At 39.8% G+C, this 24334-nt stretch overlaps 1 protein-coding gene across 1 annotated transcript in view; it reads right to left on the bottom strand.

Moving 5' to 3' along the window:
• Window positions 1–21689, bottom strand: part of COL19A1 (collagen type XIX alpha 1 chain) — a 320803-nt gene extending 299114 nt beyond the window's left edge. The window contains exons 1-4 of the mRNA XM_084624334.1: window positions 21515–21689; window positions 19819–19948; window positions 12994–13068; window positions 12335–12434 (exon numbers count right to left, since the gene is read on the bottom strand). Coding sequence (XP_084480460.1) covers window positions 12335–12434; window positions 12994–13068; window positions 19819–19912 — 269 coding nt within the window. The 5' untranslated portion in view covers window positions 19913–19948; window positions 21515–21689. The remainder of the gene's footprint in view (window positions 1–12334; window positions 12435–12993; window positions 13069–19818; window positions 19949–21514) is intronic.
• Between the last annotated feature and the right edge of the window lie 2645 nt (window positions 21690–24334).

Genomic DNA, 24334 nt, shown 5'->3' with positions numbered 1-24334 from the left:
AGATCTGAAGATCTGATCAGGAACCAGGGTGTGGCTGGGCAAAGAGACTAGGACAAGGAGCAGGGAAGGTGAGGACACTGCACTTGGATGAGAAGTTCATGGAAGAAAACTAGAATTGGGAGCTAGGCGACTGCAGGCCAGAAAGGACTAGAAAGACCAGTTGTGACTGGAGAGAATGGGACTGACTGGGCAAGGAGACTGAGAACAAGGAGCTGGGGCTAGGGAGGGACTAAGAATGGCTGGGTAAGGAGACTGAGTTTAGGGATGGAGAAGAAGGAAGGATTGAAAGAGGAAGTCTGGAGGAATGAGACAAGGATTTAATGGACAAAGATTGGGACTGATAAGTGAGAAGAACAGAATGAGGGGAGGAGCGCAGTGGTGATGTAGAGACAGGACTCAGGAAGTGACAGGTTGTGAGGGGAGTGGGCAGAAGAGTGTGTTCACTAGAACACTCTTCCTTCCAAAGCCTGGAATGGAACTTAAGATTCCTAAGTCTCATCATTCCTCTCCTACCAACAAATACCTATGAAACCTGCTGGCAAAGTGTTCCATTCCATCTTAGAGCTGGTCCACACAGAAGATAACCTACTACTACCTGTTACTCCATTAGCTCAAGTGGCAGAGGTCTCTGTAGTGGAGCTTAAAGGTTCCAACCCTGCTGATGAGCTATCTGAGTCAATGTCACATGACAGAAATGCTGTCTTTTCAGTTTGCTTTTTTAAAACTGAGAAAATTACACACAAGAACTATGTTAAAAAAACATTAACTTTGCAAAGTCAAGCACTCCAAAGTTAGGAAATGCCAGAATTAAGGCTGCCTGTGGAGCCAGAAATCAGTGCCTTGTGTGTATGTATTATGAAACAGTTGGCACTTTCTAATCCTACACAGATAATGAATAGATATGTAAAGTGGGTTGACCAATAAGGAGTGTGGATGAGGTAGACTGCACTCTCCAATACATTCTGGTATGGTGCATACAGAAGATTAATCTCTGGCTTGCATACAGGATTGGAATATATTGTAGTCTGGTCCGTAATGGAAAAGTGGATGAAAAAAGGATGTCTCACACATGGTAAAGGAGAAGGTGTCTCGTGTAAATGTGGAGGTGACTGAAATACAAGGGCAGAGATGAAGTTAGTGTTGCAACCTAAAAACTGCAAATTTCCTGAGTTTCTACCATTTAGGATTTAAAAGTTATTTTCTATTAAAATTGTTTTAAATAATAATATATTCTCAACCATAACCGTTCATTAAAGTTTTTTGGCTGAGTTTCTTTAGCTTTTATTAAAGAAGAAAAACTTCCTTTATCTATATAATTTAAAAAAATTGTCTAAAATGATTTTTGCTTGTAACTTCAGTGAAGCTTTTACAAACTCTACAGGCCAAGCTATGCTGTTGGCGTGTATAATTTCAGTGAAGCCTCACATGTGGTTCTTAGATGATTTACAACATTGAATCCTGCATGGCAGAATGATATACAAGAAATAACAGGAGCTATAAGCTTTGCTGGCTTAAACTTTAGAAATTGTAACCAGACTGAGCCCCTTATCTTAGACCTTGCTAAAATTCTACATGGCATCTGATGAAGTGGGTTATAGTGCACGAAAACTGAGAGACTAAAAATTTTTTTAGTCTCTAAGGTGCCACAAGGACTCCTTGTTGTTTTTGCTGATACAGACTAACACGGCTACCCCTCTGATACATAGCCCATGAGACTCACAGAGCTTATAAACTCTTCTAGCACAGTTCTAATGGAGCTGAAATTTCAGGTACAACTCAGGGTTTAAAAAGGGTTTTTATAAAGCCATGTGATTCAGAAGTCTGGCCTCCTAGCAGACACCACTTAAGAGGCCCTGCGACTCTCTCTCTCTCTAATACCCAAATTATTTAAAATAAAGGAATGGGCAGGCAAAACTTATAACCCCGTCTCATTTGACCAGGGGTGGGCAAACTTTTTGGCCCGAAGGCCACATTGGGGTTGCAAAACTGTATGGAGGGCCGATTAGGGAAGGCTTTGCCTCCTCAAAGAGCCTGGACTCATCCCCTATCCGACCCCCTCCCACCCCGAGTACCCCCCTCAGAACCCTCCACCCATCCAACCCCCCTGCACCTTGTCCCCTGACTGCCCCCTTCCAGGACCCCTGCCTCTAACCGCCCCCTGGGACCCCACCCCCTATCCAACCTCCCCCTCCCCCCGCTCCCTGTCCCTTGATTGCCCCGACCCCTATCCACACCCCCACACCCTGACAGACCCCTGGGACTCCCACATCTTTCCAACCCCCCCTGTTCCCCATCCCCTGACCGCCCCCCCCAGAACCTCCGCCCCATCCAACCGCCCCCAGACACGTCCCCCGGGACTCCCACACCTATCCAACAGCCCTCTGCTCCCTGTCCCCTGACTGCCCCCCGGCCCTCTTACCTTGCCACTCAGAGCAGCATGTCTAGCAGCCACACCGCCCTGCCGGAGCCAGACACACTGCCGTGCTGCCCTGCAGGAGTGTGCAGCCCCACTGCCCAGAGCGCTGCCCATGTGGCGGCGGAGGAGGGGGTACAGCGGGGGAAGGGCCAGGGGCTAGCCTCCGCGGCCGGAGCACAAGGGCCAGGCAGGACGGTCCCGCAGGCTGCTCTCCTGTCGACTCCCTTCCACTTCTCATTCAGGTGGAATACAGGAGTCGACGGAACAGCGATACCCAGTGCATCAATTGCTGCATGTCAAACCCCCGGTAAGTGTAGACAAGGCCTTAGTAACTTAGGCCCAAAACCTGCACTCAAATCCATTACCAAAGATGTTCATACCCATAGTTTTAAGAACAGGTAGTTCTGCTTTTGCATTGCTTTATTCCTCATTTAAATGTGCCATTAAGTCATGTAAAATACAAAAACAGTAATATTACAAATATGCAGAAAAATAGACATATTTATAGTGTTCGTTTTTAAAAGCAGCATTTACCACAGATGCCACAGTTTTTCCTTTGCTGAAAATGGGGAATCATAGAATATCAGGGTTGGAAGGGACCTCGGGAGGTCATCTAGTCCAACCCCCTGCTCAAAGCTGGACCTAATCCCTAACTAAATCATCCCAGCCAGGGTTTTGTCAAGCCTGACCTTAAAAACCTCTAAGGAAGGAGATTCCACCACCTCCCTAGGTAACCCATTCCAGTGCTTCACCACCCTCCTACTGAAAAAGTTTTTCCTAATATCCAACCTAAACCTCCCACATTGCAACTTGAGACCATTACTCCTTGTTCTATCATCTGGTACCACTAAGAACAGTCTAGATCCATCCTCTTTGGAATCCCCTTTCACATAATTGAAAGCAGCTATCAAATCCCGCCTCATTCTTCTCTTCTGCAGACTAAATAATCCCAGTTGGAACCTCCACTGAAGAGTGTCTTAGGGGGCACCTTGAATGACCAGGGATCCTAGTTTTCCATGATTAAAAAAAAAAATTCTCTGATAAACATAAAAATCTGCATTTTTCCACAATTAAAATGAAACACTGAACTTTAGTTTCCCTAGCCACAATACATATAGGTATCAGTTGAACACAATGTTTCATTGCTATATTTACAGTATTTAAGCTGACAGCCCAAGCCATGCCCATTCTCCAGTCCCAATTAGATTGGATAATTGGAGTTCCATTGTATGTTTTTATTTTTTCACAAAATATAAAAACAAAAAATTATCTGTACATATGCAAATTCTACGTTTACCATGTTAAATGATTTTTAGGATTCCTGGAAATGACTAGAATCTGGTGGTATCTAGAGGCCCAAGTTAACATTTAATGGCAACCACTGTATTTTATTTATTCATTCATGAACCGCAAGCAATGATCAAGTATGTTAAATAGACAATTGTAGGACCTTCCACCAGAAGCAGAAAAGGAAAGGAGCTAAACTCCAACCCATCTTCCTGCCTACTCTGAGGCAAAAACCTGGGTCTTTGCAATAAAGTCACATTCTTGGTTTAGCTAAGAATTCCAGAGTCAAGGGCCTTCTCCTGAAAATAACCGGCAACCAGAAGACCAGACATTTCTTATGTTCAATCTGAAGACTGTTCAATCAGCACCTTAGCTGATGTTAAATGAATTTGTGGTATATGGGGAGAAAAGCAGCCAAGACCTAAGTCATACAAGGTTTAATAAACCAAAAGCCAACACTTTATTGCACCTAAAAGCAGAAAAGAACTGTTTAATGTGTTACCTGTAACTGCCACCACCAAGCAGATGGACAGTCACTTTCCATTACAGTTGTCATTTCTGAAGAGTGTAAGATGGCTGAAACAATGGGAGCCACCATCCAAAACAGAAGCCACATACAAGGATGATCAGAAGCTGAAGTAGGTAGTCAGGGGTTTTTTGCTGGGGTCTGAATGCATACAGAGTGGGTTGGTTACTGTTTTGGTGTGTGTGTGTGCGAGAAAGTATACTTCTGCTCACAGACAGACAGACAGACAGACACTGAGAAGCACTTGCTCAGCGTGACTCTGTGAGAAATCCATGAGAGGGAGATTTTGGGGCAGAGTGCTGGCTGGAAAGAGGCTTGGAGCTGTCAGCAACTGTTGTTTTTATCATGCTGTGTTCTGGGAATCATGACTGTGTATATTCTTGGAGGGTGGGGGAAAGGGAGTCCATTAAATACCAATCATCAATTTTTCCTCCTAACAAACTAACCACAAGACACTGAATATTAGGGAACCATAAAAAGAGCTAACAATATTTCAATATACAGTACATTACAGCCTAGCATTAAGAAAGGGCAGGAATCACTCTGGCTAGGCCCAGATCAGAGATAAATGGTTGCAAATGTTTTACTAGAAACAGATGAGAAAATACTTAGTCACCTATACCATTTAGATCAGTATTTCTAAGTGCCATTAGGAGCCACAATGCATTCCCAAATTTCAGGCTTAGATTAAAACAGAAAACCGACTCAGTTATGGCAACAGTAACCACCTCTGCTGGAGAAAGAGTAAATAACACTTCCTTATTTACTTTCTCATAACACAAGAATTAGGGGGTTACCAAATGAAATTAATAGGCAGCAGGTTTAAAAACAAACAAAAAGGAAGTATTTTTTTCACACAACACCCAGTCAACCTGTGGGCACCTGGCATTGGCCAGTGTTGGAAAACCGGATACTGGGCTAGATGGACCTTTGGTCTGACCCAGTATGACCAGTCTCATGTATCTTCCAGAGCCTTTCAACAACCCACTAGAATCATCCCTTTCTTGTCTCGAGCTTCATGCCACTCTAATGTAAATCCCAATCTAAGACAGGCAATGGAAAAAGCAGAGAGACAGAGCATCATTCAAGTTGGAGGAAAACGAGAAACAGACAGCATACTTGGGCTGAATTGCTACCAGTAATATCACTGCTTTCCCCAGTGGCTTTGCATACACATTATAGGGAAATGGTAACAAAATACCCCAGCAACTCCCCTGACAAGAGATCCCAAAGGAAGAGGAACAGAGAATGGTTTTGGACAACCAACGTATCTTCAGAAAGAAAAAAAAAACGAAAACCCCAGTCTGATACTGTCCACCTGAGGACAACTAGGGGCTGCAGTACAGTCAATAAACCCCTCCTGGCAAACCATAGAAAAAACTGCTGACAGATCTAAAAGAGTTAGCTTGGTCACCTGGCTTTTGTCCAGTGCTTGGAGATCATCAGCCAAAGCAATTAATACATACCCTTATCTAAAGGCAAACAGAAAGGGAGTGAGGAAATCTAAGATTATCAAATTCAGAAAGTTTCCTTGCTACCACCATCTCAATGAATCTTCCCTAAAAAGGGAATATCAGAGACAGTGAGTCCGAATTTGCATCTGAAACAAGGAATATGCTCCTAGACCACAGGAAAGCTGACAATGAATCTAATACCTAGGATACAATTTCAGATACACTGATCACTTTGAAGTAGTAAATATTAATCCATTTACCACACTATGGTATCTGAGATCCTGCAGTATTTCCTATACTTAAGAGTGTTAAAGAATTGTGAAACATCCAAATGTTGCCCTCTCAATGGGACACACTGTAGTTGTGGCCATTTATATGCTTATTCTCAGCTTTCCAACCGTGCCTCTGAAACTCCTGAATAGCCAATACTACTCTGCAGACTTTTGAGGCAAAAAGTAACCAAAACTTGGTGACAACTTTTTCCTGTGTCTGGAGATTTACCTTCATACACAGTATTTCAGCTCCTCTCACACTAGCAAAGTAACTAGCTTGTTCACTTCCTTTACAACCTCATTAAACCATACCTACTGAAATACCTCTCCATTATTTATATTTATTAAAACAGAATGAAACAATATATTTTATAAGATTACGATGACTCTAGAATCAGATTGTCACATACCGTGCATTTTGTTTAGTGTCTAGAGGCCAAGTCCCAAACGTCTTACTCAGGAATAACTCCCAATGAACGTAATATCTGGTAAGGACTGCAGCATCTGACTTATAGTATTTTAATTTAAAACTTCACCATCTACTCATAGTAACCATTAACAAAGGACTTGCATAAATATAATCAAATTGTTATTCTTTCTATGTAGTATAAAACATAAGCTGTGCACACTAGCCTCCTGTCACTGGTGACAATCTTTACCCTTTAAAATGTCTTGAACATAAGAGATACAGAGACAGGAAATACCCCAAACTCAGTGTAATGAGCTGTGGGAGAAGCTGGGGTAGGCCTATAAAGAGGAAGTTGGTGGTAAGAGAGGCAGCAGGGAGGAGCTCTACAGTCACTCCCTTATACTTAACCAAGTCCCCTCTTCTCTAGGAAGAGGTCTAGGGTGAGAAAAGCCCCTGGGATTCTGTCTTGGACTACAGACTCTGGCAAAAAGCCAAAAGGGGGAGGAGGGGAGGAAACTCCACTGGTAACCCAGAGGTGGGCAAGAAGATAGAGAAGAAAAAGGTAGGAAAGAACGCAGGGGCACAGCAACAAGGTCTGAGGTTGAGCAGACCATAGTTGCTAGGCATAGGATCCCTGGGCTGGAACCCAGAGTAGTGGGCAGGCTTGGGTTACCCTGCCAACCACTGGGAAATTGGCACAGATTGGGAAGTGGATTGGAAGACTGCTGAGAGTTTAAATGGACTGTCTGGCCACTGGGTCTTTGTTACCTGGAAGGGGAGGACTATAGTGACCTGGCTGAAGAGCCACGTAGCAAAAAGGGAGTACCCTGTGTCCAGAGACAGACCGACCGACCATGGAGTAAGCAACTGAAGAAGCGGGGGTCAGACTCATTGACAGCTAATCTGCAGATAAACCACAAGGAGGTGCCCTAGTGTGGAGCAGTAAACGCCCTGACAGCAACTTATTTACAAACATATAAATAGCTGTGGCATTATTCCAGAGCAACTGAAAAAACCCAAATGGCATCACGCAAGAACAGTGGAAAGCATAGCTTATTACCCACACTGTAGCTGAATGAGTCAAATGAAAGTGGAGATCTTGACATTTGCTAGTCAGCTTAATCAGATACCTTCTAGTTTCCTGTAGTATGGGTACCAGTGTTCTGCTACTCACAGCATACCAGATCTATTTACATATCCTATCAGATGGGATGAACATGTAAGTCGTGTTGCATCTGATTAAACTGAGATGTCTGGAACTACATAATCTGACACAATGTAAAAGAAGGCGATTTAATGAAAAAGAATGTATTAAAAACACTGTGGCTGGGCAACTGAGATAAAGTATTTCTGGTGGCAGGTATCTGTGTTCCCGACCAGCTTTCTTTATAATCCCATCATATCAAATTACAGTGACTTTACTCTCCTTACTGTCAGTCAACCTTTCAAATTAATTTATGAAATTTCTCTTTCTAAAAAGCAGCTCAAGTGTTTAGAAACAATATCTGAAAGTACTGAAAGGCTTCAAACAAGCTGTTTTAGCAGAAAACCTGAGAAATATTATACATTTAACAAAAAGTAGAAAAAGTAAATTGTGTTATGTTTTGCATTTTGCTACAAAATGGAGGTAATAATCCACAGAAAAGTTGATTCCCCTGAGAAATCATAACTTACATTAAACCATAGACTTCAAAGTCCCAGCCCGCATACCAGGAGGAGCCCATCTGATATTCCCCCACATCAGTCTGAAATTCTGCAAAGTTTAAATTTTCATTTTAAAAGTGTTCCAAGCTTTTCTCTGATTACGGAGATATATTTCTGAATGTGAACCTATGATCCTTCCTCACCATGAAGACAGGCTGAAAAACAAATTCTCTGCAAGTCTTGACCTGTCCCTATTAAGATCAATAAGATAATAACTCTCCAGCCTAATTATATTAAAATGTCAACATTCTTAAGTATTTCACTGCTAATAATTCCAGCAGTCACATCAGCCTAAATTGCACATCTATTGTAGTTGGATACAATGGACAGAAAGATTGGACAGAAAAGCCTACTTTTCTTTTTAAATATGTAAAGCTAAAAGCAGTACAGGCCTGCATAGCCATCCTCTCTCGTGTCTGGGCTCACCCTTCACTTGAGTTCATTATCCATGGCCTAAAACAGGGTTGAAGGCAGAGGAAAGGGGAGAGGAGAAAAAACAAACAAAAAAAAAAAAACCACCACCACGGCTGGACTTCCCCCTCTTCATCCCAGAGGCTTAAATGAGCTGTTCCCTGACCAGCAAACTGAAAGGAGGCAAGCAAGAAAAATAACGCTGACAGATTCTTTAGGCAACTTTGCCCTCCAAATACTAGGACCTGCTGAGCATCAACCAGTAGCTATCATCCTGTTTCCCTTCATTTCACTGCTTCCAGTTCTGGCTGTTCCTTCACTCAGTGTAGCAGAGCGAGTGTAAGGAAGCTGTAAAGGGCAGCTGGGGACAGAAGCGGTACGGAGAGCACTGGTCAGGCACCTTGGGAGTGGGAGAAGAACTTCCCCTGAAATCTACTAACACTATCACCAACCTTATGGAAAGGTCCTACAGAACAGAATAGAACGTGATACACTTCCTGCAGGTTTATTTAAAATCACTTTATAGAATGTGATCATCATATATCTGCTATAGAATTCTATAGGATGGTTCCATAGCCAAGAAGGATATTATTCTTCTGATGTTTAGAATAATTAGTATATAAAATGAGCTGGATGACCTTTTTTTGGCAAATAGTTTATTTGCCGAAAAATGTGGTTTCTGCCAACCTGAAATTATTCATAAATTTATGTCAACTTAGCTGAATAATTAAGACAGAACAAAAAACAATTCTAAGTGTTTCAATATTATTGAAACAAAAATGTTTTGTTTGAACCTGATCTGAAACTTATTTTAATTTTCGGCATTTTTACAAAAGCAAAATGCCAGGAGGTGGAGGGGTGAGGGAAGAAGGGAGGAAGCTACATACTCATTCTCACTCTCTTTCCTCTCTCTGGCCTAATGACTCTTCGTCGTTATTATGAATGACTATGAACTGCCACTGTGAATGACAATAAATAGTCATAATCAAGCCACAGAGAACAAGAATGACAATTCACCTAGGACGTAGGAGACCCAAGTTCATGTCCCTGTTCCAGATATTATTTAACTAATTATTCACAGTGCTACAGCTTCAATAGGAGAGAGAAACCAGAATATACCATAGCCCAATGGTTAGGACACTCTCCTACAATGCGGTAGAACCAAGTTCAATTTGTTTCTCCTCATCAGGCAGAGGCTGAATTGAACCTGGGTCTCCTACACCCCTGAAAAAGTATCCTATTCACTTGGCTAAAAGTTATATATCTGCTTCTCTCCTCCCATCTGGCATTTTATCAATCTAGTCCTTTTTGTAAGAGTGCCTAAAATCTAAATGAAAAATTTCAGGTTAGGTCAAAATGAAACTTTTCTTTTCAACTCCACTCCAAATATTTTCAACTTTTTTATTTGCCAAAAAAATGTTGTGTTCCGTTCAGCCAGAAATGAAAGAGTTTGTTATTGTTTGGAATTGCCAGTAAAGTGAAAAATCCATTATTCACTCTTTGAAGCATGTACTGTGGTAAGAACAGAGTACAAGAAGCAGGAAATGAAGCCAGTAGAAGAAGAAACTGGGAGCTGCTGGAGGTAGATAAGAAACTCGCATACAAATTAACTCCACCCCTGGAAAGTATAAACAGAAAAGAAAGAAAAAAAGAGAAGTGTGAAGAAAGTCAGACCAAGATGAGTCCAAAAAGAACATTAAAAAAAAAAAAGCAAAAGGAAGGAAGGACAAACTCTAAGAAAAATGAGGAAAGAAACAGGTATGAATTCAAGGAGAATTTTATCTGAGGAAAGACTATAGAATCAGTATTTTATTTGCAACTCAGTCTAATTTTAATCCATACAGGGCCAGACCGAACATCCACAGAAGTCAGTGGAAAGACTACCATTAACTTCAGTGAGCACTGGATCAGGGTGGTAATAATTAAACTTCCTCATTAGAGAAAGAGAAATAACTTCAATACCAGCACTATGGCATACTAAGGAGTAGCATACATTTCATTCAATTTTCATCTGTTTGGTCTCTGCAATCAAGATGAGGTAAAACTTTAATAACTACAGTTTCTGAATGGAAAGATTGTTACAAATGAAAACACCTAAAGGCTAACATATATATTAGGGCTGTCAAGCGATTAATCACACAGTTAAACAATAACAGAGTACCATTTATTTAAATATTTTGGATGTTTTCTACATTTTCAAATATATTGATTTCAATTGTAACACAGAATACAAAGTGTACAGTGCTCACTTTATTTTTTATTACAAATATTTGCACTGTAAAAAAACAAAAGAAATAATATTTTTCAATTCACCTAATATAAGTACTGTAGTGCAATCTCTGTATCATGAAAGTTATCATGTAGAATTATGTACAAAAACCCCCTGCATTTGAAAATAAAACAGCGTAAAACTTAAGAGTCTACAAGTCCTCTCGGTCCTATTTCTGTTCAGCCAATCGTTCAAACAAGTTTGTTTACATTTACAGGAGATAATGCTGCCCGCTTCTTGTTCACAATGTCACCAGAAAATGAGAACATGCGTTCTCATGGCATTATTGTAGCTGGCATCGCAAGATCTTTACGTGCCAGATGCTAAAGATTCATATGTCCCTTCACGCTTCAACCACCATTCCAGAGGACATGCGTCTATGCTGATGACGGGTTCTGCTCGATAACAACCCAAAGCAGTGCGGACCGATACATGTTCATTTTCACCATCTTTTGCTGGTGGCATCTGACTCAGGTTAATTTTCTTTTTTTGGTGGTTCGGGTTCTGTAGTTTCCACATCTGAGTGTTGCTCTTTTAAGACTTCTGAAAGCATGCTCCACACCTCATCCTTCTCAGATTTTGGAAGGCACTTCAGATTCCTAAACCTTGGGTCAAGTGCTGTAGCTATCTTTAGAAATCTCACATTAGTACTTTCTTTGTGTTTTGTCAAATCTGCAGTGAAAGTTTTCTTAAAATGAAAAACGTGCTGAGTCATCATCCAAGATTACTAGAACATGAAATATATGGCAGAATGCAGGTAAAATAGAGGCAGAGACACAGTTCTCCCCCAAGGAGTTCAGTCACAAATTTAATTAATGAATTTTTTTTTTAAACCAGCGTCATCAGCATGGACGCATGTCCTCTGGAATGGTGGCTGAAGCATGAAGGGGAATACAAATGTTTAGCATATCTGGCACGTAAATACCTTACCATGCCGGCTACAAAAGTCCTATGCAAATGCTTTTTCTCACTTTCTGGTGATACTGTAAATAAGAAGTGGGCAGCATTATGTCCCGTAAATATAAACAAACTTGTTTGTCTTAGCAACTGGCTGACTGAGAAGTAGGACCGAGTGGATTTGTAGGCTCTAAAGTTTTGCATTGTTTGGTTTTTAAGTGCAGTTATATAACCAAAAAAAAAAAATCTGCATTTGTAAGTTGCACTTTCATGATAAAGAGATTGCACTACAGTATTTGTATGAGTTGAATTGAAAAATACTGTTTCGTTTATCATTTTTACAGTGCAATAAAATTACAGTGTAATAAAAATAATAATATAAAGTGAGCAGTGTACACTTTGTATTCTGTGTTGTAATTGGAATCAATATATTTAAAAATTTAGAAAAACACCCAAAAATATTTAATACATTTCAATTGGTATTTTATTAACAATGCGATTAAAACTGTGATTAATCACCATTAATTTTTTTTAGTTAATTGCATGAATTAACTGTGACTAATTGACAGTCCTAATATACATCTTTCTGTGGCATTATCTGAATACACTGCTTAATATATTAGTCGGTACCTAGTATTTAGCTTGGATTCTGTTAAAGATATTTAGGGATAAAGTATTGTTTTACTTACCGAGTGTCTCTGATAAGAGGTGTGCTTCCCAGTTTAAAACAGGTTTTTTCACCTCCACAAGATGCCTGTCTCAGGGAAAAGCTTTCTGCTAGATCAAAACCTGTGAAATGTGATATATTAATTTAGTCTACTCTTTGTTTAATGCAATTTTAAAGCCTGGGGAAAGTATTGATTTTTAGTATGCTTGATGCTTTTCTAGTCTATAGACTGACAGGCTATTTCAAATCCCAATGCTTTAGGTCACAGAAATTTCCAGTTTGCATTTTCTCATAGGAAGGGATATGAGTGTGAAATTCCCTCAGCTCTTGACTTTTCAACCTCTGAGGAATGCACTGGCTGTTTTCTTTTACCATCTGAACTAATGAGAATAACTATGCTGCAGATCTACAGTAAGTCTGAGAAGTGAATGTTAAATCCAGACTAATTTTACAAGTAAGAATTAAAAAAAACCCAATGTATATGTATAGAACTTAAGCCAGAAAATTACAGAAATTTATTCTAATTTTAATAAAAACAATTTTTCTAATATTAAAGACAGCTTTAATTTAAAATGCTTTATTGTCTCTTTACAGTTAAAGCCAGCTTCAATGGGGCCAGGATTTCACCCAAGGTTTGTAAATTTTAGATGCTCTATCTTTTGTATTAAAAAAGTCACTTACCTGAAACATCAAGATTTTCTTTGTAGATATGTCTACGCTGATGTCCATCTGGTCTCATTATAGGACACACTTTAACTACAAAAGAATACAGTATAACAGCTCCCATCAAACATTAGCAAATAAAAAATAAATCAGACAAAATTATTGCCATGTGTAATAAACAGTGAATTGCAAGGCAACATGAACAGAGTTCAATTTTCAATGTAATTAGATTACTACTAATATTCCTTCTTGTTTCTTTATATTTAGGATTATGAAATAAACCAAACTACCATATTAAAACAACAGTAATTACATTTTAGTGTACAAAATATTCTCTTAATACTATAATTATAAACAGATAAGATGTAATCATGTTTTAATTCAATCATTTGTGATTAAAGCAAGCACATATTAACTATTCAACCACTGTGGGAAATAATATTTACATTCTTACAACTTTTTTTCTCCAGTCAAGAATACCATAAAACAGAACACCATATGCTTGGCAGGGGTGAGGGGTTATGTGTACAGTAAACTTTGAAAAAAAGAAGATTTTACAGCAGATGCTATTATGAAGATACAACAATAAAAGTTATAAGTATATGATGGATTACCCTCGCAACAGTTAAATGTTATTTGCAGTGTAGAAAATAATCTCAAAATGTGGATTAATAAGGATATTGTCATATTATATAAACAATATCTCATTGCTTGCCTCTTTAAAAGACTGTTACAAATTAAGCAGCTTTGCATTAGGGATTGTTTTAACTATGCATTGATGTGTTTACTAGAAACAAACAAGCACAGTATTCTAATATTTGTAATATAGTACACATGCAGAGGCAAAGTCTAACAGAGTGGTTACATTTAACAGCTGAAATCATAATAAAATAGGGTAAATTAGTTTAACAATTTGAGGAAGTATATTAAAAACTTTTAAGTAATAACCCTTCTTACTAGCTTGTCTCTAATAAGTAGTACTTAAGTATGAGGGCCTATATATGGACTCCTACATTTCCAAAACCTTAAAATCTAATATCCGTGAAGCTTAACCCAACATTTATCATGCTGCAGCAGTTTTATGCTTCAGTAAAGAGACACACACACACACTTTTTCAAGAAGTGGATAAAGACTAAGGTCAATTTTTTGCATGTTAAAACAGGGCTGTATCTTTTTACCAAACTCATGAAAATAGTCCCACTGAAGTCTATTGGGACTACTAGAGGGAAGGAAAGCAGGATTTTGTCCAGAAACTCTGTTGGCATGCAATCCTGTCTTGAGTTGAAGTGCCCAGAAAAGATTGCCAAAATAAGCCTGAAGTTTCAGCAATGGAAGACATTGGGCTTTCCAATGTATCCATTCAGTGAAAAGAGAGGAGGAATTAACTAGCACTAACCTAGAAATAGTCTATATTTAAAGGATTTCCAAATATGTTGGAGACTGAAAGTTGACCCGGAAAATGGTTACACTTGTAATTGTAAAATGCCTGCAATATAACACTGACTCTGTAATAATACAGAAAATACATTCTTCCCCAAAAATCTTGAATTCAACTCAATGTATAACAGTATCACATCTTTACAATTAGCTTAAGTGGCTAATTTGAAGTAACTAGTAAATTTATAGCTGGAAGATATAGTTTAGATAAAAAAAATTATTACCTCACAAAATGATTAATGAAACCAATGTCATCTTCATTTCAGAAATGTTTAAACATAGATTGGGTGAAGGCAGTAATATGCATCAGATTCTGTCAAAAACCCTGTTTCGTTTGTCTAAACTACAGCCCACAATTAGAAAGCAAGGTAATTTATGGGCAGATTTGTTTCAAATATATCAATTAATAGATATGTAAGAAGACAGATACTATATTTATTTCTACTGTTCCTACCAAAGAACAAGTCACATTAGAGGCAATTTTTCCCAGGACAATATGCAGAATTGTAAGAGTCTTTGTGTTGCCATCTCAGTAGTTTATATGTAATCTTTCATCAAACTCCTAGTTGGCAATACAAGCCCATTCTCAGTTGTATTTATTGTGTAGTGAGTTCTCTGTTATAATGTACTTACTGTACTTCTAATACTCTGGCGGAAATATACACTCTAGAGCATAGAGTCACGTTCGCATTAGATAATTTTTATCCCTGAACCGACAGAAAACACACAGGCCTGATTCTGCTCTCATTTACACCAATATACATCTATAACAACTCTGTGGCAAAAAGAAAAGGAGTACTTGTGGCACCTTAGAGACTAACCAATTTATTAGAGCATAAGCTTTCGTGAGCTACAGCTCACTTCATCAGATGCATATCATGGAAACTGCAGCAGACTTTATATATACACAGAGAATATGAAACAATACCTCCTCCCACCCCACTGTCCTGCTGGTAATAGCTTATCTAAAGTGATCATCAGGTGGGCCATTTCCAGCACAAATCCAGGTTTTCTCACCCTCCACCCCGCCACACAAATTCACTCTCCTGCTGGTGATAGCCCATCCAAAGTGACAACTCTCTACACAATGTGCATGACAATCAAAGCTTATGCTCTAATAAATTGGTTAGTCTCTAAGGTGCCACAAGTACTCCTTTTCTTTTTGCGAATACAGACTAACACGGCTGTTACTCTGAAACTCTGTGGCAGTGAAGGGAGTTACTCTGAATTGACACCAGCATAACTCCTGTCCAGCAGCTTTAACTTACACTAGGGCTGCGGATCCGGGAGTTGGACCTGGCTCGTTCTGGTCCCTCTCCACTAAGTCCAAGTGAAGATTCGAGCCTTAATTTCTCTGCTATCCTGCTGACTGAAGTTGTTCCTGAGATGCCTAAGACCATGTAATGCACCGGGGGTGTATTTTTATCAAAGGCGTAACAGTCATGGCAGGAAGCACAGATACTAAGGTCACATGAATGCTACTTTGCTGGTTGTATTCTGTACACCCTCAAAAACTGAAAGAACTAGTGCAATTCTTCTTCTAGTTTGTGCTAAAAATGACCCCATCACCTCAATAGTATATTTTCCTAGACAGCTGAGCCAAGAGATTAGAATGTTAAGAGCAACAGCTTCCCCTACATATTCTTTTTCATACAAGGAGCTGACAGCCTTCAATTTTATAGGCTGATACAATATCTGTTTATAGTGAGGAAGGAAGGTCCAGCATGATTTTTAACTATTGCTGACAATCCTGGCACTTGTATACACCACTTTTGTCATGGGTCAGACTAGAGAGGTTAGAAAATTAAATTAGACAAGGAGACTGCATAAAGACAACAATCAAGAAAACAAGAGAATTCTTTACATTCAGCAAGGACATAAAAACTATGGCCTGATTCACTACTCAGTTACATTACACTAGAGTAAAAGTAGCCGAGCAGAGCATTGCTTTGTGTCTAGTTTTAACTCCATGATTTCCATTAAAAGTAAATGGTAATGGAAAAGCTACCTGAAAAGAACACTGAAAATGTAATGTACATACAATTCATAAGGCTATCCATCCATAGAATGGGTATAGAACTTAAATTATAGAAATTCATGAGTTCTACTAATTGATTTTAGTCTTGTAAATCAATAAAATTCTTTCAACTCTACAAAAAAGTCTATATACTACATGTATATATTCTCACATGCGAATCATAGATAAAACCTGAAGCTTTAATGCAAGTCTAAGATTAATTAACTTTCTAATGGCATACAGTACAAACTTCAACTCCCAGTAATTTATAAGGCTACACCTACAGTTCAAGCTATGGGTGTGATTCCCCAACTTCCATACATGTACTAGCAGTAGCTTAATGAGAGCTAGCATGGAGTACAAACAGTAGCACAGCCATGGCAGCACAGGCCATGGCAGCACCAGCAGTGACATGGCTTAGCTGTGATGAGTATGTACCCACCAGTTTCAGGTGGGTTTGTACTCAGCATGGCTAAACCATGCCATCTCTGCCATTGCTCACGCTACCATGACTACACTACTATTTATACTCATGCTAATATGTGTATGCAAGCTGGGGAATACACCCCTAGCTCTCCTAGTGTAAACACAGCCTAAGAGTTCAAGTCTGGCAGCTTATACATTGAGAATGCCTAATGTATGAATCAACTCACTATAGTATTAACATCTTTTTATCTAATATTAATATATCGTGTTCTATAATGAGGCATTTTTTTCATATCAGACTTAAAAAATTGCATTGGAGTGTGCCCCTGAAATTATTAGTGGTGTTTGAGTCAACATTTTTCATAACATACTTCATGTCAAAGGCAGTGGAAATCCAGCAGGTCTTTTCCAGTATTGTTGGCAGCCCAGAACCTTTCATATGCCATATTTGTCACAGGTCAGACAACAAAGCTTAGCAGCCCATGTTACAAAAGGGGTACTCATAGCAAAAAGTTGGATAAGACAATCAGAATGAGACAGAACTATTAGCATTCAAGCAGAATTTAGAAATGATCACATTAGAACTTTCTAGAGTTGACTCAGTTCCATATTGTGAAAGCACATGCTCCCAATAATCAAAAACTAGTTAAATCAACCATACAAACAAAATAAAAGAATTAGGAGAAAACTTTTCCTCGGTATATTTAGGTTTAACACATGGCTGTGGAGAACTTCATGAACTTCAGTCTGGTAACCCTATCCTCTCCCTTAGATTTATTATATTTTATTTTTAGAAGTAATCACTTCCCTCCAGTAAATGGTTAGTACACCAGAAGTTCTGCACACAACAAAAACTGAAAGGGATCACTGCTGTGAATCAAACAGATGTCAGCACACTCAACAGGGCCTAAGGAAGACTGCCTGAAGCAGGCCCAGAGTAATCTGTCACACTCTTTAACATTTCCTCTTTTCAGCACTGCCATTTCTTTAATTACAATAATATTAACTAATGAAATGAAATCATTTCCAAGACACGTTCAGAATATTAAATGGAAAACAAATCTCTCCCCTTACCATATTAATCCACACATGTAGCTTTACCCTTTCTTTTGCATGATTGATTTCCTGTATTTTTTTATAATTAAACTTAAGTGGGAACTCTCCCTCCATTTCAAAGCCTTCCACCAAAAAACAGTAGCACAATTAGACTATACTATAGGGGTTGTCAGGATCCTGAGGCAAAATAGTATGGGACTTGTACAGAAGCAAACTCTATTGGTACAGCATAGCTTGAGTAGGGGCAAATGGCACAAGTACAAATGGTGACACAGGACAGCCATAAAGAAGTGTCACTGCAAGGGTTGCCATGCAAGAATCTTGAGAGGAAGAAGCAAAAGCAAGAGCACCATCCAGGATGAACTGACCTTGAGGAGAGAAAAAGGGAGTCACTTGGATTAAATGAAAGAAGAAAAAGTGTAAGGAGTTTAGATATTTGTCTCTCCTTTCACGTGTCCCTGCCATCTCTCATGGCCTAAACAGTCTTCTATGACTCGCTTACATTTAATTGAAAAGCCTTTTACCTGACAAGAGGGAGTTGCACTCCATTTTGTTTTCAAATGTATTTAATTTAAATTGTACATAAGTTCATGTCGATCATTTGAGCGTCTTCTGCAGCCCTTTTAAAGTGTTCCTTCCTCAACCCTCCAAATGAGGTAGCTGGATGTGCCCATGAACTACACTCCTTCAAATGGCAAGAGGGGATTATTGAAGGGTTATTTGAGGAGGTTTACCCTCCCACCTCCCAGGGTTTGATAATAATATACATACAAAGCTCTTAGCTTTTGCTGCTCTAAAAGTTCAAAAGAGAGTTTAGAACCCAAACTCAGATTCTCCACAATGTACTACTTGTACATTGCCCAATCACAATTATCACTACTATTTATTATTTGTACTCCAGTAGCACTTAAAGGCCTTAATCAGGATTGGAGTCCCATTGTGCAAGGCACTAATCTTAAACAGCTCAGGCCTGATTTTCAGTAGCGCTGATCACACAACTGCCATTGCCTTCAACTGTTTTCTAGAGGGTAGGCATCTCTGAAAATCAGGTCCTAATTGTTTATCTTTCTTTAAAAAAAACAAATAAAAAAACCTTTTCTGTTAGCGATGTTAGGCATGCTGAAGGGAACTGAGATGTGGGCCAACCCCAGGAAACTTCCAAGTCATTATTTGATGCAATATCATACCAGACGGTCCCATTTACAAGCATACAAGTGATTTATTTCTCAGAGATGGTGAGTTATAGTGACAGACTACAGAAGAAGAAATGGGACAAGAGATGGGGAGAAGGATGTTGTTTGAGACAAGAGAGCTAGATAAGAGACAGATGGCAAGAGGGAGCTAAGAAACGAGGGGCAAATCATAGAAGTAATGCACCAAACTTTACTGTCACCATTTTGCTAGAATACTGTATTATCTCTCTTTCCCCTCTCCTCTGTTTATTTAGGGGCAAGGAACTGCCTTATTCTACCTCTCTAAGGTGGTTGGCATGCCTTTGGGGCTCTTAAAAATGCTTTCCTCAGATTAAAACACAGAATCAATAATACGATTTTGTTTAAAAGAGTTCTAGATTTTTCAAGCCCAGGACTGGACTCTTTTTGGATATGTAATATTAAAAACAGAAAATATCAGGGGACTACATTGCAAAATTTCAAGTGGCTAAACTGCTTCTAAAAATATATTCCTCTTTATCTACAGGAAACAAAAACACTGCCTTTAGATACATCAGATACGGACTTCTTCAAAGAGATGTTAAAACTGATTGAGCTTCTGTAACTTCATATACTTACGTGGTCCATTAACTTTCTATGCAGCATTATTTATTTGTTGAGCTGTGTCAGTATTGAGACTTGTCCTCAGCCTTTTGACTGTATGGCTACAAAAAAAAAAAAAGAGAGAGAGGTACCTGTCTTGTCCGTGGCTGCCATATAAATTGAAACAGGAAGGAGGAAGAGAATTGCTATCCAAAGCCAAATTATGCAGAATCCAATGTGCTTCATCTCCCCTCGGACACATGTGAAAAAATGACCACAGATCTGAAACAAAAAATACTCACAATGGGAACAATATCTTCTTATTCTCCCTTTCCCAGTCCCCCACAAAAAAACCACAAGGAAGAAATTTATTTGTAAAGAAAAGAGAAAGTCATTGGTTTTACACAATGTGTATCATTTATCTGTGTTCAAGAAGCTCTGAAAAAGTTTTCAGACTAATCTGAATTTAGAATTGGGTAATAAATGTATTTCATGGCACTTTTCTAGTTTTATGAGCAATTCATTTACAGTAATACTAACTCAGATATTATTAAATAAGCCACTAAATTATCATTCATTAGAATGACTAGTTTCTTTTTTTCCCCCCTCCTAGCTTTTTAGTCTTAGATATTTTAGTTTAACTGTTTGGTGACACAGTGCTGCAGAATGACTGCTGAAGCTGTCATCAGATTAACTGAGGAAAACTTCTCATTGCTTTTTTTTTGTCTTTTATTTAAAAACAAAATAGTCATAGGAGACATTTTTCTTCTTTGCGAAATATGCCAGTGACTAGGGCAGCCTGACCTAAATTTGCAGTTTAAATCTTATTTAAAAAGAATGAAACTTGTCCAACAAAATATCTTTGTCTTCCAAACACAATACTGGGCTTCTTCTAAACCAATTACAACTAGCAGGAAAGTATGGATTTAACAAAGCACAGTGAAATGCAACAATACATTATTATTCATATTTTTCTTAGAGAAAGTGTGATGTTGTCTTGTAATATGAAGATGAACTGAAGAAAAAATACAGCTGGTATGTCTGCTCCGGAAATTTATGATTATTTTTGTGCTGCACTATTTTCATCTTCATGGTTATTCTGTCAGTCAGCAGTACAGACAGTAACACAAAGTGAATATATGTCAAAAGAACATCATGGTGTAAGTTCCTGCACCTGCTTTACAAGAAGACTTCAGTGCACTAGAGCTGAAAGCCTATGGCTCTCAAACCCTGAAAAGCTCTTACAAATTAAATAACACTGTTACCAATTGCTAATGCCGCTATCTCCTTCACCATGCCTACTGTATCTCTGTATGTTGAGTCATCGCTAGTTTATTACTTCAGAAGATGATCAATCACGTCTACAATCAACATGTCAGAACTTAATAGCAAGAACTGACTCGAGTTTATGACGGTCCAGACTGTAACACAGCCCGCCTTGGAAATTTAGTTGCTCTGATTAATTTTGATTTGTTTTTCAGACAGTAAAATACACGCAGATACCCGTTGACAGGCACTGAGATAACTGGGCAGCAGAAGGGAGAAAATGTGCAGATCCTTAATTCCTCTGCTGCTCTGCACATGAACACGTCCAAGCTGCTAGAGTGTGGGCAAGCCAGAGCACTCGCTCCCGGGGAGGGGCCAAGGCCTCACACGGTGCTGGTCAGTTTGCCCGAAGCAGTAGCAATACCAGGGGCGCTGCCTGTAGGGTCTTGACTCCTAGCAGCCGCTGCTTTCCTGCCGTCTTTGCAAACTTCTGCCCAGCTCCAACCTCCCCAGCCAGCCTCAAGCGTTAGCTCCCAGTCACCGCTACCCCCAGGGTCACAACCCCCGCTCCCCGTCCCCCACCTCTCGAGTCCGAAGCCCTTTGTCCCCAGCCCAACTCCTTCCTCCCCGGAGCGGCAGCGGGCGGGCGCGTCCTGCAGCTCTGCCAGCCGGGCGGAGACGCGCCAAAGCATCTGGGAACCGTAATTCCCGGAGCCCGGCTCGCGGCAAGGAGTCGGCGGCGCCCGCTGCAAAAGCTGGGGGCGCAGGACCCCACCCCTCGCGGCTGTTCACGCGCCGCCCGCGCGCCCCCCGTGGCCACATCCCTGTCAGAGAGGTGAGCGCGCCGCGTGAGGCAGGGGTGAGCACGTCCCCCGCCCCCATGTCTGAGTGGGGGGTGCCCCCAGCCCGAGGCCTGTGAGTGCTGCACCCGCCGACGGCTGGCCAGCCCCGCGGTTCCCCGTGCAGAGCCCTTCCTGGGGCCCCGCCAGGAGAGCGCAGCGCCAGCGGCTCGGGCTCATGCCCTACGGGAGCGGGCCCCGCTGATTTGCATTTATCCTAACTGGCTTTTCCGCTGGAAAATTGCACCCCCGGAGAAGCCGGCCTCAGCTGGGGCCACGAGCGAAGCTGCCGCAACACTTGGTCAAACTTACCAGAAAACTAACAAAAAATAAAGGGCAGGTGGGGCTGGGAGGGGCAGCGCTTGCTGCCTCCAGGTAGGAATTGCAGGGGACATGGTGGAAGATCAGTCTCTCTCTCTGCCTCAACAGCATGTAGTCAAATAAAAGTATGACTGGCAGTGAAATGGAGGGGAGCAATGTGATTCAACGCAGAAAAACTCAAGAGCCCCTTAGATCCACATAGGTTTTGGGCTGTGCACCTGCAAATTCCCAATAAAGGGTTGTCCTTTCTTTTATCATATCCCCTTTTCACTAAACCATTTCAGCTTACTGCATTTAGACCAGCAGACTCCCACAATTAGGAAAGAGGTTACAGACTAATAGATATTTGCTTTTGTGTATAGACATATTATATGTACATCCACAAGTATTTAAAAATATACACATTTTGGCCTTGTGCCAATTTGTAACAGCATTTAATCATTTTGTTAACTATAGTATATGCACTGGGAGTATTTCGATTAGCAGTTTTAATTGAAACAAATATACACACAGACATAACTATACTAACATATTTACACAAGTGTGAGCAGATTTATATCGTACGTTATCCAGCATGGCAACAGAATATAAACATACTGTGTATAGTATTTATATATAGGGTACAGTCAAAATCAGAAATAAACTCGATTAGCAATAAAGTGAGCTGAACACATAAATACAGTAGATTGTGTGTGATGTGTAAACATTGACTACAAATATGAGCAGCTTACCTTTAATTTTTACTTATTAAGTCCTCCAGAATCACAGTAAATGTCTGTACAAAACTGCTGTAGTGCTGAGGAGTTGCTGGAGCCAGTCTCCAAAGAGTGGGATGCAGCTCTGTCCTTATTAGTCTCACACAGTGTGACCCTCCCACTCAGTGAGCACAGAATATACTGCAAGACAGGACAGATACCAACATAGTCATGGGTTTTGCATAATCACTCTAATCTCTTCCAAGTCTGGTAATAATGTAAAAACGGTTATTTTATTTTATTTTATTTTATTTTATTTGTATAATAAACTGTTCCACAAATAAAATTGTCTGGGTTTGATTGCATGAATGAAAGGGTGTGTGGGTTCTGTTTGTGGAGCAGTGGCTATGAAGTACTGTGCATAGCAGTAACACACCAGCAGACAACTGGCTTTTAACACTTAAGTGTGAGCACGTCATTAATTTTATATACTTTATCATAAATTTAAAACCAACAAACCAACCAACCAACCAAGAGAATGCGCCTATTTATGGCACTGATGTTGCAAAGCACAGCAGATGACTGGTATTTAGTTTGCCTTTTTAAGCCCATCATTTAAAAGCCAGTCTGTTCTTGCACTGTAATATCATCTGTCTGTGATAAAATGGTGACACTGAGCCTTGCTACTAATTCTCACTTGAATATGCTAAACTGTACTTTTTTTGGGCCCTCTGAGTATGCTCATGACAGCCTTCCAGTGTAGCCTTTAGACATGTAAACCAGAGGATAAAAGGCTAAAGAGTAAGAAAACGATTACAAGTACATACATAGAAGGTAGGGAGAGCAGGATCTTATTTTAATGCATCTCATTTAAATGTATTTAAAGTTCTCTCTTTTTCCAGTAGATCTGTTTTTGAGGTCAAGAGGAGGAGGTGGTGATTTGTGAAGAGTGAATCTCAAAGGGTTCAATAGTTTAATACTGAGTGGATAAACATCCAAAAAAGTTGTTTATCTGGAACTTATCTGAACTTGGTCTTAAAATCAACTAGAAATCTCATTATATTGGATTTTTCCTCACAAAATTTCCAACAGTACTTCCTGGTTTCACCCAACATGAAAACTGCACAGGACAACAAATAAGTCACACTTGAAGTCATGGTTCATACTCTTTTATTTTATCTTTCTGACATGACTTTTAAAACAGTCTCTACTCTTCCCAGCTCAGAATCACAAAGAGAAAATAGTCTTGTGGCTTGAAATATAGGACTGAGTCAGGACATTTAATTTTTGTTCTCAGGTCTGCCACAGACTTTTGTGACTTTGGGAAAGTCACAAATCCCTAGACTTCAGTTTTCCAGTCTGTAAAATGCAGATGGAAATGCTCCCCTATCTCATAGAACTGTTGTGAAGCTAAGGGTCTGATCCTGCAGGCAAAACTTAATACTGCAGCCCGTATTCAAATGCATAGTCCCAAGGCAAAGGGACAACTCACAAGAGTTTTGGCTGCAGTTTGCTCTTTGTGATTCTGAGCGGGAAGCGTGGAGACT

This window comes from Lepidochelys olivacea, assembly GCF_965140295.1.
Source record: "Lepidochelys olivacea isolate rLepOli2 genome assembly, chromosome: 3".
Lineage (NCBI taxonomy): Eukaryota > Metazoa > Chordata > Testudines > Cheloniidae > Lepidochelys > Lepidochelys olivacea.
Note: the sequence above shows the minus strand (reverse complement) of the source record. Positions and strands in the feature narration are given on the sequence as shown.